General features: G+C 35.0%; 1 protein-coding gene across 1 annotated transcript in view; it reads left to right on the top strand.

Moving 5' to 3' along the window:
- The window catches only part of Tis11 (Tis11 zinc finger protein), a 29,269-nt gene extending 28,416 nt beyond the window's left edge, over positions 1 to 853 (top strand). Inside the window, exon 3 of the mRNA XM_018518662.1 lies at positions 3 to 853. Coding sequence (XP_018374164.1) covers positions 3 to 551 — 549 coding nt within the window. The 3' untranslated portion in view covers positions 552 to 853. The remainder of the gene's footprint in view (positions 1 to 2) is intronic.
- Positions 854 to 12,904: the final 12,051 nt, after the last annotated feature.

Genomic DNA, 12,904 nt, shown 5'->3' with positions numbered 1-12,904 from the left:
CTGCTACTACGTCAAACCTCATGCGAACGAATTCATTGAGTCTCGGTAGTACTGCTGCTACCAGCGCGAATGGCTTCAATCAGCCACCGTTGCTGCGAACGTCGTCGCTGAGCCTGGCCACGAATCATCATCACGCGGTACATCTTCGTCCGGTGAACGCCGTGAATACGGTAATGACAAAACCGAAACCGCTCAATCTTAGCCCGACGTTCTCGCTCGGCAGCTCCGCTGATTCAGTCTCGCCGTCGTCTAGCCTCAGTCAGTCGCCGACGAACTCCATGGCGAGCTTCTTCAGTGATGACTGCAGCCAGCAGACGCTTTCATGCGGGAATATGCAGACGACACCGTTCAGTTATAGTCAAGACTTCAGTTTGCTCGCCTGCTCAAGACAAAGCCCGAGCCCGCGCAATAATGGTGTATGCAGTCCCCTCGCGTCCGATGAGGTAACACCCAGAACTCCCTCCCCGTTGTCACCTAACACGGAATCCAGGTTGCCGGTCTTTAATAGGATCAGCAGCACCCTTGGCGACTTCGATAACCTCAAGATCTAGAGCGGTCGCCGCGCGAACCGTAAAGAAGAGAGACGCGAATTCTCAACGAGTCTCGCGCTCGGAATAAAAAAGAAGAAGTTTTCACGTGAATTGACTCGAGATTTGGGCGGTAGCTTCTCTACTATGGATTCTGTCCATGATGGAATTAACGTCTTTTTTCTTTTTTACGCAGATACAAGTTTGCGTGATGCGGTTTTCCCTTATCCGTCATCGGTCGTATTCCTGAGAAGCATTTTAGGCACACGTCAGGTTTCATTACCCTTTAACTAGCATCTTTTCCTCTTCTTTTTTATATATTATTATAACCATAATCTTCATATATATCATCGTACTATTGTAATATATTATTATATTACTACAACATATATTATATTATCATATTATTATTGATACATATTTATCATCTAATATTCTTTCTTTTTCTTCTTCTTTCTCATATTCTTAGATATTCTTTTCGACGCATATCGTTAGACGCGAGTGACTTTTTAGCAGAAAAGTGAGATCAGCCCGGAAGTCTCAGTCTGCTCGTTTAGACCCGAATATGAAAATGGTTGGAGGACGGTATGAGAAAAAAAGAGAGAGAGAGGGTTCTGTGGATAGATCAGTAGGTGCCAGAGGACACTAAGCGTAAATTTATTCCGAAATGTGACTTTCCTCCGAGCAAGTTGTTTATTGATCTCACTTGGTAGATCCTCATTACGCCTTACGGTCCCCACACGAATCCACTGTCTGCGTCCGTTTCTTTCTTCCGTTCGATTTTCGAGTTACAAACAGCAACGTCGCTAAATCCGGGGCAGGTAAAATGTTGCAATATCCAAATAACATATACGATTACGTTTTGTCGAGTTTCTTTTCCGAAGAAGGAAGGGTGGGGAAAGTTGTCTCGAGAGTGAAAGGAGAATAAGCACTCCAGCGAGCGAGCGAAAGAACGAAAGAGAGAAAGAGCGAGTGGAAGAGGAGTATATGACAGAGTGAATGAGAGAGAGAGAGAGATGCGTGAAGCCAATTAACGCACTGCAAACGGCGTCGTTTGCCGCAAAAGCGGTCATCACAAAATTACAATGGATTGAATACGTTTTGTCATGACTGCCACTTTTATCGCGATCGGTTTCATTGATCCCGGGAAATATTTAGCACATCACCGAAAAATGAAACCGATTGATGGCATGAATTCATGACAATATATTTCAATTCCGCTTGTTTTATGTCCGCATAACATGAACAGTGAACGCTTCAATATTACGATTGTACGTATATGCGACTCTGTTTTAAAACCAACACCCATGCTCTCGCTAGAACAAAAGGTTTTGTTCCTGATAATTTTCACAAATGGACTGTAAAGCTGAGACTGTAGAATAGTTTTAGGATCTTTATTTTTATTTTATTTTATTAATCGTATGAGAAGCGAGCAGATAATTAGACCTTTCTCTTTTGAAAACATTCGAAAAATTCACACATCGACGCCGTTTCCAGTGATTCCGATCGTTTGATCGCGCAAGTGAGTGCCTTTTGTAAACTTCGATTGTCTTCCATATCACAATGAATAGGCTACACGTATGAAAGATGGGAGAGAATAGCGATTATATTAAAAGAGAGAAAGTGTGTGTATGTATGTATGTATGTATGTATGTGTGTATGTGTGTGAGGGAGAGAAAGAGAGAGAGAAAGTTGAAAAGAATCAACTGGACAATAATGAGAAAGGAAACAGTATGATCGATATGTGTTGCGTTTGGGCAAATTAAGTGTACGAAAAAATAGTTATATTTTATATGTATATATTTTATAAAATATATACATAATACACGACACATACACACACATACATATCGAGAAAGAACATATATACAATACTTTGTGTGATTGAATTATCCAGAACGCTCATGTCGATTCCCGACTGGCATTCTTCTTTTTCTCGGATGAAAGAAAATACTTCTTTCTCGTCGCGAAGCTCGTTGACTTTTGCCTTTCATTTTTTTTTTATATATATACATGTATATGTTACATATTTAATGATATATGTTGCACCCATGATCGCGACGAGGAGAGAGAGAGAGACTCACTTCGGCGCGAACGACAGAGCTATGGTGATGCCGATTTATTTCGTATGTATTGCCCTTTCCCAACAAAAAAAATGTGATAACTGTAATACTATATTAAAAAATGTAGTAATTATTGCATATAGAAATATTTACTATTATAAACAAATATGCTATAATAATAAAAATGCAAAGAATAAAGATGCGTGAGAGGGAAGAATGAGCAAGATTGAATGAAGGATGAACGAATAAATGAAAGAAAGAGAAAGAAATAGCGTGAGAGGCGGAAGTCGGAACGCTCGCGTGGGCCGCGTGATTTCTCGAAGAGACATTTTTCACATTTGTTTGTGACATTTCGTTCGAGACACAAGTCTAAAATTACAAAAAAAATTGTAAAAGTTCATCGCTCGCGAATCTCGACGGGAAAACGCCGACCCCGCGTTGCTTCGACGTGAATTAATAATTATTACAAAAAAGAATACGAGCGCCTACAAACTGACGTGGTTTTCGAAAATCGATATCATTCTGTATATAAGCGCTAAACTCTTTCTTATGCTTATACGAGAAATGTTTTCGTTTAATTTATATTTGGATGCAACTTTGTTATTATAGATTTACTTTATTATTATATTATTAATATAATTATTTTTATTATTATTAATTAATTATTAACTAATTATTATAATTATCGCTGTATCATTATATTATTATTATTATTCGCAAGTAATGTCACTTCATAATCAATGCTTCCAGCAACGAACGAAAAGTTCTGCCGGTTGCCTCTTTACTTCTTCTCTTTCCTTTATTTCATACAAATAAACGCGAGTGCTTCCTATTCATAAAACCCACCCGATCGCAAGCGATGTCGACGGTGTTCTAATATATTGCTACTACCGTGTTACATTACTATATATTATTATTATTATATATTATTATTATTATTATTATTTTCATCGGCATATCTATTCTATTTAGCAACAATCATTCCTTTTCACTCACTTCCATATCTCTCATTACCGTCGTCGCTAAACCAAAAAACTCGTGCCTTGTAATCAATTGTATATAGTTCGCGCTATATATAGAACCTCAAAATTATTAACGGTACGTTTTACGACACAAACGATTCGTATTATTAAGCTCTTTAATTGACAGCAATGGAATTTAGTCGCAACTTTCAACTTGATTTTCGAACTGACATCCATTACCTCTCCTAGCCGCTCGTGTTTTAGTCAACCGTAATTAAGATATGCAGTTTCAGTAACTGATTGTATCGTGGATATGATGGTATTTATGCTTCTTCTGATTCCATTATATTAGAATCGTACTTTTCTGAATACCAAGATTTTTATTGTAATTTTTTTCCTTTTTAAACGTGATTTTATTCATAGAAAAATTAATTGCTAAAATCAATTTGCTAAAAAGATTCAAAAACTTCTTTAAATCTTAAAGCGCGCCTCTAAGACACGAACGGCAAAGGATAGTGCGTGTCAATGCGAAAATCTGAACTAAATTCTATTATTGCTTACAGGAATGAAACATGAAGATTATTCTTTTCCTTAATTGAAGGCGTTATGAGCGGCAATTACATTTTATCTCGTTTAGAAATATTAAAATGTGAAAAATTAAGGTAATCATAAAGAATGTAACTTATTAAAAGTATCTCGCAACGCGTACGTATTATTAAAAAATATATTATTTCGATATATCTCTGATAAACATTCATTTTTGGACATTTACTGTATATTCTCAACATTTAGTAATAAATGATAACTTTTTAACGCTAAGATTATCAACTTTTAACTAAATTCAAATAAAATAACATAATGTACAAAATAAGAGAGACGATTTTAAAATTTGAACTTGAAGAAATGTCCAATAAAATCGAAAAGAAATCGAGAAGCTGGACCGGAAAAGAAAAAAATTTAGTTTTTAAATAATTGTGAAATCATATTTAACGCTAATTGCGCGACGTACCTAATTGCGAAGTGTGCAAGTTTCTTTACTCGAGGGAAAATGCAATTGAAACGCTGCTAAAATAACGCCTTCAATCTTCATCGTTGTGCCAGTCGTGCAATTAGAAATCGGGGACGGAAACAGAGAGAGAAAAAGAGAGAGTGGGACGAGGACAGACTGAGACAGACGCGGAGAGTGAAAGTCTCTCCTTACGCAGACGAATTGTAAGACGTCCAGGCCTCGTAACGAGGACCAGAGGGATCGGGGGAAAAAGTGCGTACAAAAAGTAACTTCTTGTCAGTCTTTTATAGATTCGACGTTGTTCATCGCGAGGCCGACATGTCCAAGAGACATACGTTTCGCGATCGACATCGTCATCGAGTGCACATGGAAGCGACGACGGCGTCCTGATCGAAGCACAGCGGCTGGACGATTGGAGTTCCGAAAATGCGTTCCGAGACGACGCATTCGAATTATCGAACGAATCGGAAATCGCCGATCTCTCGAGTCTTTTCACTTATCTTTGATTTTAGCTGGATCTGCTAAAATTTTTTTTTATAGAATTGAATGCATGCAAATATTTTGTTTCCTTTTTTTTTCTTTTTTCGCGGAACCGCAAAAAGTGGAAACATTTTTGTTTTCGTCACTGAGATCGGCATTACCGAACTACTTTTTTTTAAAACAAATTTTATTTTTAATATTTTCTTTTATTTAAATTATTGCAAGTTAAGTATATCATTATTTTCGAACAAAAATTGTTTTCTGAGTCCGATATCTCTTATTCTCGTATGTTATTTACTTGTAGAATAAGATTCGTTATGTCACTTAACACGGAAGATAAAGCCAAATATTTAGCTTATTTTCGTTAAAAAAAAATATCTTGTAGATCTCATAAATTTTGATTTACCATCCTAAGTTCAAAATATTTGGATGTCAGTGTATCGATATATATTTTCTTTGAAATTAAGCAATTGAATAATTATTAATATATACTCTTCCGTGAACTTTTGTTAAGTGAATCAACTTATTAACCCCTTGGTTGCCAAATATACATACATAACGTTCAGAACGTTAACTAGGAAGCTTGATAATAAAAGCGAATATATAATTTTAGGAATAAATAATTAACTAAAGTTCTTATTTGTTATTAATTTGTGAAATAATTATTTTAATTTAGCTAGGGGAATAGTAAATTTGAGCAATACATAATTATGTCGTACCGGTGCATTTCTATTTCGTTTATTGCAAACTTGGAAAATATCGTTTCATGTATCGCAACTAAAGGGTTAATTGTACTCGAGCTCGGACACTTTGATGGATTCCACATGTATCCAGCCAGCCTCGCGTTTATATATCCTCCTATAGACTTGACCTGCATATCAAATATCTAATTTTTCTGCGTCTAAATATCTAAGAATAAAATAATTAAAAGTAACAAATAATCTACCTTACGTGTATGTCTCTTTTTTAATTTAATATATTTATTTTTTCAATCAAGTATTTATATATTTATATAATATTTTATACTGCGCTCTTCACAGATTAGATACACGCTATATATATAATGCGCGTTACGATGTAATGTGAAACAGGTCGATCTCTTGGCTCTCAGAGGAAACCGATATATCCCGCCTGTGCACACAAATACACACATATACATATATACGTACATGTAGTGTGTGTATGTGTGTGTGTGTGTATATTGTAAATATATGTACACATACACACATGCATATGTACAACATACACATATACGCGACAGACATCCCGCGTACGTTTTCGCGGCCCGTTTCTTCCTTTGTAACGCTTCCGAGTCTCTTTTTCCGATTTCCTTTCGTCGGCTAGCGCAATTCATTTTTTCCTGGCCGGAAATGTCTGCCAGGAGGCATGGCGAAAGCGAAAAACAGAGAGGAAAGCGAAAGCTTTTCGCGTATACTTAACGCCTCAAATGTGATACACGGCCAATTATCCTCGCGCGCGGAAGAAAGATATTCTCTCGCGCGCAAGATATTCAGCTGTGAAAAGAAAAGTGTCTTCGGTGATACATACTAAATATATATTATAGATTTGTGCGACAATCGAAATGAAACAACGGGAGCCAATTGATAGGCTGGCGGAAGTCGTTCGAGTCACACCCGTGCAGAGAGTTCTGGTCTACTTCCTTTATTTTTTTACTCGGAATTAATACATATTGCGATCGCCATTTCTTTCTTTCCTTTTTTAAACTTCATTTGATTTATTTGAGTCGTGAATTCGTTTGACTTTATGTATTCTTCCGTGACAGGAAATTGATTTTAAATAGACAAACGAAATTTTTGACTAGAGTCAAGGACGATTGGCGATCGTTGAAAATTCTACGAAAGATAGGATAGATTTGTCTCTAAACTGGTATTCTCAAACGGCTTCGGTCTAATCCACAATGGGACCATATAACCAATGATAACCGTGAAATGCGTTTAGATTTTCGTTGTCAGAGGACTCGCGGGCTTATAAAAAGAATTGTAACGGGAAAAGGAATCGGAGTGCCGTTTGTCTCGAAGAGAGATCTCGAAAGAGAGGGTATCGTGTGTCGATTATTTGATTTGTATTTTTTATTTTGTACTTTTTCGGATTTTCCACTTCGAGACTTTCAGCCGACCGTTTCCTCTCCCCGATGATCTTTCTTTCTTTTGTTTTGTTATGAAAAAGTAACACGCTCGGTATACACGGAGTATACGGAGTTGAAGTCTCATGTAACACACGGAAACGTAAAATGTAGTTTGATAAGTATTGCCAACACTATCTATTTAATACATTTTATTATTACAAAATAATGAGATTGACATTGTTATTTTGACTTCCCCATTCCACAAATATAATAGATACATTTAAAATTATATGTACATTTCCAGGGTTGCCACAGATCTGAAAAACCGGAAAAAGTCAGGGAAATTGAAATTGGTCATGGGAACCAGGAAAAGTCAGAGGAAAATGTAAAAAAGTCTGGAATTTCGAAATTTGTTTACAAGTCCCTGAAACAGCTCCTATTTAAAATAATTGTTATAATGTTTTAAATATATCTGACGTTTTTAGTTAAATACGTTCAAAACTTGCGCAATGATTTTAATAAAATAATTAAAATTTATATTTTTTTCAGTATTTTTATTTGTTTTCCTCTTTTTCGTCATAACTGCATCTTTTTTTCCAAAACTAATTTATTTTTTGCTGTGGCTTGAATTTGCACCCAACAAAATTGTATTATGCTACTAAGCTTTTTTTGCGTTGTTTTTAATAATATAGACTAGCTTTCCTACAATCCGTGAGTCTAAATGTTAAAGTTTACATATTTTATATTACTCGTGGAAAATTTTCTATTTTTACCTGGAAAACCTGGAAGTCAGGGAATTTTAAAATTCATTTTCTGTGGCAACCCTGATTTTTCATACTTTATCAAGACAAAGAAATTATATTTTATATATCCTTGTTTTCAGTTTAATTTGAAATATTAACGCTTTAAATTAGATTTTATATTTTTTTATTTTATATATATTATTTCTAATTCGTATTTCTAATTTCGTTTTATATGATATTTATGATACAATATGTGAAAATTTTTATTATTGATTATAAGAGTTACAAAATGATTTTTAATTACAGACATAATATATTATTTAGTTTTTCTCTAATCTATTTATAATATTAATGTTTGTACTTGTATTATAGTATACTTCATAATCAGCTCGTCATTAGTTCGTAACAACTTGTAATGAATCTTTTATTTGATAAATGATTATTGATAAATGATCTATGGAAATGCCGAATAATATTACTCATTTTGTTGTCGCATTGGATAGATTTACAATAATAAAGTCGGAACATGAGGTAAGTGAAATAATAGTATTTTTATATTTAAACGTTAAGTTTTGTAAGCAGCATATTTTCTATTTTTTTTTTTGCTTTTTCTTTGAGAGAGATTAAGTGTCTTATCACAATTCCTTAACAACTAATTTTTAATTAAATCCGCTTTCCAATCAATGATAAGATTTTGCATTTTTTAATCTTAACTCAGTGAAAGTAAAGTATACAACTTCAAATTTTATACATTTGGTATTTATCTTAGTATTTGTTATTTATTTTTATCTATTTATAAAAAATATGCCAGATAATAATTATTTTAGATTAACTTTTAAGATCAGAAATATCTTCAGCCAATATAGTTGCGCGAAAAGTAATGATGTCTGTATATAATTCCTGTGACAGACATTAGTAATAGGAGTCAACAATGGAATATTGGCCCGATTATTAACTGTATCGAAGAATGAACGATTCGTTATTCTAATATCCCATGGTGTGCTGATCACTTTGATATTGATTGATTTCCGATTGATTTATCTATTATCCTATACTAATCTCGACGTCATTGACAAGTCGCGGACTACGTCAGCTCATTTTCTCATTCTCGAACAGAACGACGTCACAAGGTCAATCAGCGTAGCTTCCTAGTTTGCAATTAGTTAAACAGCCGCCTGACGTAAGTTTGCCGACTGCGGAATGTCTATAGCAATATTTTACATACCAACAATATGCGCATCCAAATGATTCGATCAAGCACGATGATACATAAATTATCGTTAAAATTGGCCGACAAATTGTTGACGGATTCGCTTTTATTCGTACCGTCTCGTTGCTCCTTCATTAGCGTTTTTATTGCTATACACACTCCTCATTTGAACAATGATGTTTGAATTAATGAGATTATTGAACCTCGTTAAGAATAAGCTAATTGCGAATTGTACAAACCAAAACCGTCTGTTATATATTTGTGTCTCTTTGTATTGTTTTCTGAAAGTATTATGTATACATATCTTTTTTTAAGAGAGATACCATATGTATATTCCTTTTACATTTCTATTCAAGTTTTAATATAGAATGAAAAATAATATTGTGATAATTCGGATCTCTTTTATCAACCAAAATAATTTATGCGGACCTCATGATAAGATTGCAAGTGAAATGGAAGTCGGAGAAAAGCGACGCGACTGGTTCACCGTCATGCACGGGCTTTGTAATGGACAGCATTCCGCAAGTACGCGTTTTTTCATTGACGGCACGAATGCGGTTGTAAAGCCGAGAAACGTCACGCTTTACGTCAAAACATTTTTACGAATCTTTATGTATAACGTAATAACATTTAACTGAATTCGTTCAGTGGTGAGTAGACATACAAGGCTACACTCGCAGTCAACATTTAATCGCATTCCATCTTTTACCCCTTTTCCGCCTCTTGCACGCACCTTTCTCTCTTCGAAATGCGAGCAACATAAATTTATTATAATTATAACTTCACGTGTAAATACATTGCGTGATATATTACTTTTATATTGCACAATATATTTATATAAATAATATATGACTTGAAAGAAAAATGCGTTTTAATTCATGCTAAGATGCAGAATGACGTCTGACACATTTTAACGCAAAATTAAAAATTTGACTCTTCTAATAAGATTTGCAGTATTACATGTCATTAATGATGTGTCGAATTATACGTATATCATACCGATGTTTTATTGATATCATAATTAGACGAATAGCAGCGGAACGCTCATATATGTGTGATTAATCAGTGATATATTCGTCTTGCATTATTTTGTATTATTATAATAATTATTTTTATACATTATTTACATAATTATATTTCTACAATTACGTATTATGCTTAAAAAATTTCTATAATTACATATTATGCTTAAAAAATGTCTATAATTATGTATTATGCTCTTAATTTTATTTTCTTCCTTCTTATCTTTAACGATAATCGTATACTGATTAACATAGTTAATTACTACTAACAATATTTGCGTGTTTGTAAATTCAGTTTTACTTGCAAAGGTGTAATACCACGCGATGCGTCATTCGTCGGTGAATTAAACATCATTATTATACATAATTGAACTAAACATAAAGCACGCCGCGAGTTATCACGTCAGTGATTATAAGCAACGACGTGTTATCTTCGATCATATCAGGTCCTTGCTCGCCGTCCCTGACCGTTCCGGTCTCGTTGCTCCTGCCACCAACGATTATGCAGAAAAAGACCTAATTTGCGAGTTTATCACCCGGTGGTACTTAACTAATTTAAGACTGTCTTAATCAATGCTGCGCGTATACTTGTTTCCGTACGTAATTATAACGAAACGCAGTCAACTCGAAAACTAGATGAAATCTATACATAGAACTCTGTTGTATAAAAGATTCCTGATAGAGTACACACTATTCAGCTTTATAATTTCATTTAATTTTGTTTTAATTTAAATATCAACGCCAATTTATGCTTTTGTCATTAAAAACAGAGATTTTTCTCAAGTCTCATTACAAAAATAGTAAAAATTAGATATCGTTTTAATTTAGAAACAAAAGATTGAATGGTCACGGATGTTATATTTCGAGTGCAAATTATACGTTCAGTTATTATACATATTTAGGCGTCAATGCTAGCTGGAAGGATCTTTCAAAACGGTACTCGAGAAGTTTCTGACATGTCGCGCGCGAGAGTCACGTTCCAAGGCTTGCTGGTACGGTTTGCACATCCGGTTACACTTAACGTGGGCGCAGTGCTCGGCCACGCCATGCAGTGCATTAACGTATAACGAATCTGAATGTGTTAGGTTGATTTCTATTAGCGGATCCGTCTCTAAACGGCATCTAATTAGCGACGGTTACGACGTTAGGCTGCTTCGAAATTGATTTGCCGGATTTAACGACCTAGAAATCAACAGTTTCTTGAGAACATCTAATTAAACACCGTACTTCTGAACCAAAAGAAAGAAAGAAAGATAGAAACTGAAGCAAATTGGATTAAGTATGGGCAAAATGTACAGTTAATTTTATGACTTGGTATATGATAATTATTAGAAAACAGAGAAGTATATTTAATATATAATAGGTGGTGTCCTTAATTGCGTTAGGCATTTTTCTTAGATAATGTGTTATACACGCTTATATTTTTCTGCTACTTTTTTACTTTTAATGTTAAATATCACATTAGATTAAAATTTCTTAAAAATTAGTTGATTAAAGATCAAACTTCAATATTATTCTTCTCTCATGACTCTATAGAGTTTAATTGTCCAAAAATCCCTTTACTCTCATCCCTTGTTTCGTAGCAGCATCTTCTACAGGTTGTCGACCTTTCCGGTGTCCGATTGTCGACATTCAAGAAGTGGACAGCGAGCAAGATTGGTGAGGACGAGCGTGCAACCGAAAATAAAAAGAGATAGCCTCATCTCACCTTCCTCCGCTCCTCATCTCGAATAGGTGTCTTCAGAGTTCATGCAGATAAAATTAACAGAGTATTGCATGCCATAATAAAATTTGATATCTTTCACACAATTTCGAGAGTTTTTATCCAATTATAGATTCAATTCGGTTCGATCTTTTTCTCTTCAATTTGTAGTTTGAAATACTAATTTTTTGAACGTCTTAAACTTTTTTTAAACATTTGAACGTCTTTTGTACTTGGTTATTATATGCAGTGATTTGTTCTGATACGAAAGAGTACAACACCTCGGTCACTGTAAACATTATGTTGGTTCAAATTCCCTGTGGTTTCCGTTACTGCGTTACTCCCGGCTCTTTATCACAGCTGTGTTCCAGAGGCCATTAACCTCTTCCATCGCTCTTTTTCCTCGTGCTCCTCTTCTCGGGCTTCTGCACGGCCGTTCGCCGTCGGTGTTTCTTCTTCTTCTTCTTCTTCTTCCTCTTCTGCCTGCGTCTCTTCTTACTTTTCGTAGCCCTTAGTCTAAGGCCATCTCTGTATTCTTACACGTTTCTCTCTATGCTCAACCGTCTCTTCTCTTATCTCGTTCTCCCCCTCATCCATCCCGCGAGTCCGTGGTGCGTGGCCACTTGGTCGCTTGGTTACTTGGTTACTCGGTTACAGACCGAGAAAAAAGAATAGAAAAGAATCTCAGACCGCACAGGTATATTCGCGTAAGGTATTAGGATATTTTGGGTCTGTCAGAGTAGTGTTAAAAATTGAAGTAGAAAAATTGAAGAAAAATGAGATGGTAATTTAATATAAATATTAAATATTAATTCTTATCGTCGCGTAGATAATCTCACATAATCTGTTGCAAAGTCTATTATATTTCTAAACCTGTGCCTCGTTGAGTATAAACGGCACGACATGTATTAACGTTTGAAGTGAGATGCCAATGATTTACGAGACCATCTTCATTTTTACACTTACGCGAATAGCGTTTTTCTTATAAATGACCTCGTTAAAGGATCTCCCGGTTTCCTCGGTTCTTTTTACCTTCCTCACATTTCTGACTGCTCAAAGTTAATGAAAGACGCACACGTACGCGCGTTTTTACGACATAA

This window comes from Trachymyrmex cornetzi, unplaced genomic scaffold (assembly GCF_001594075.2).
Source record: "Trachymyrmex cornetzi isolate Tcor2-1 unplaced genomic scaffold, Tcor1.1 scaffold78, whole genome shotgun sequence".
Lineage (NCBI taxonomy): Eukaryota > Metazoa > Arthropoda > Insecta > Hymenoptera > Formicidae > Trachymyrmex > Trachymyrmex cornetzi.
The sequence above is the reverse complement of the archived record's forward strand: the minus strand, read 5'-3'. Positions and strand labels throughout refer to the sequence as shown.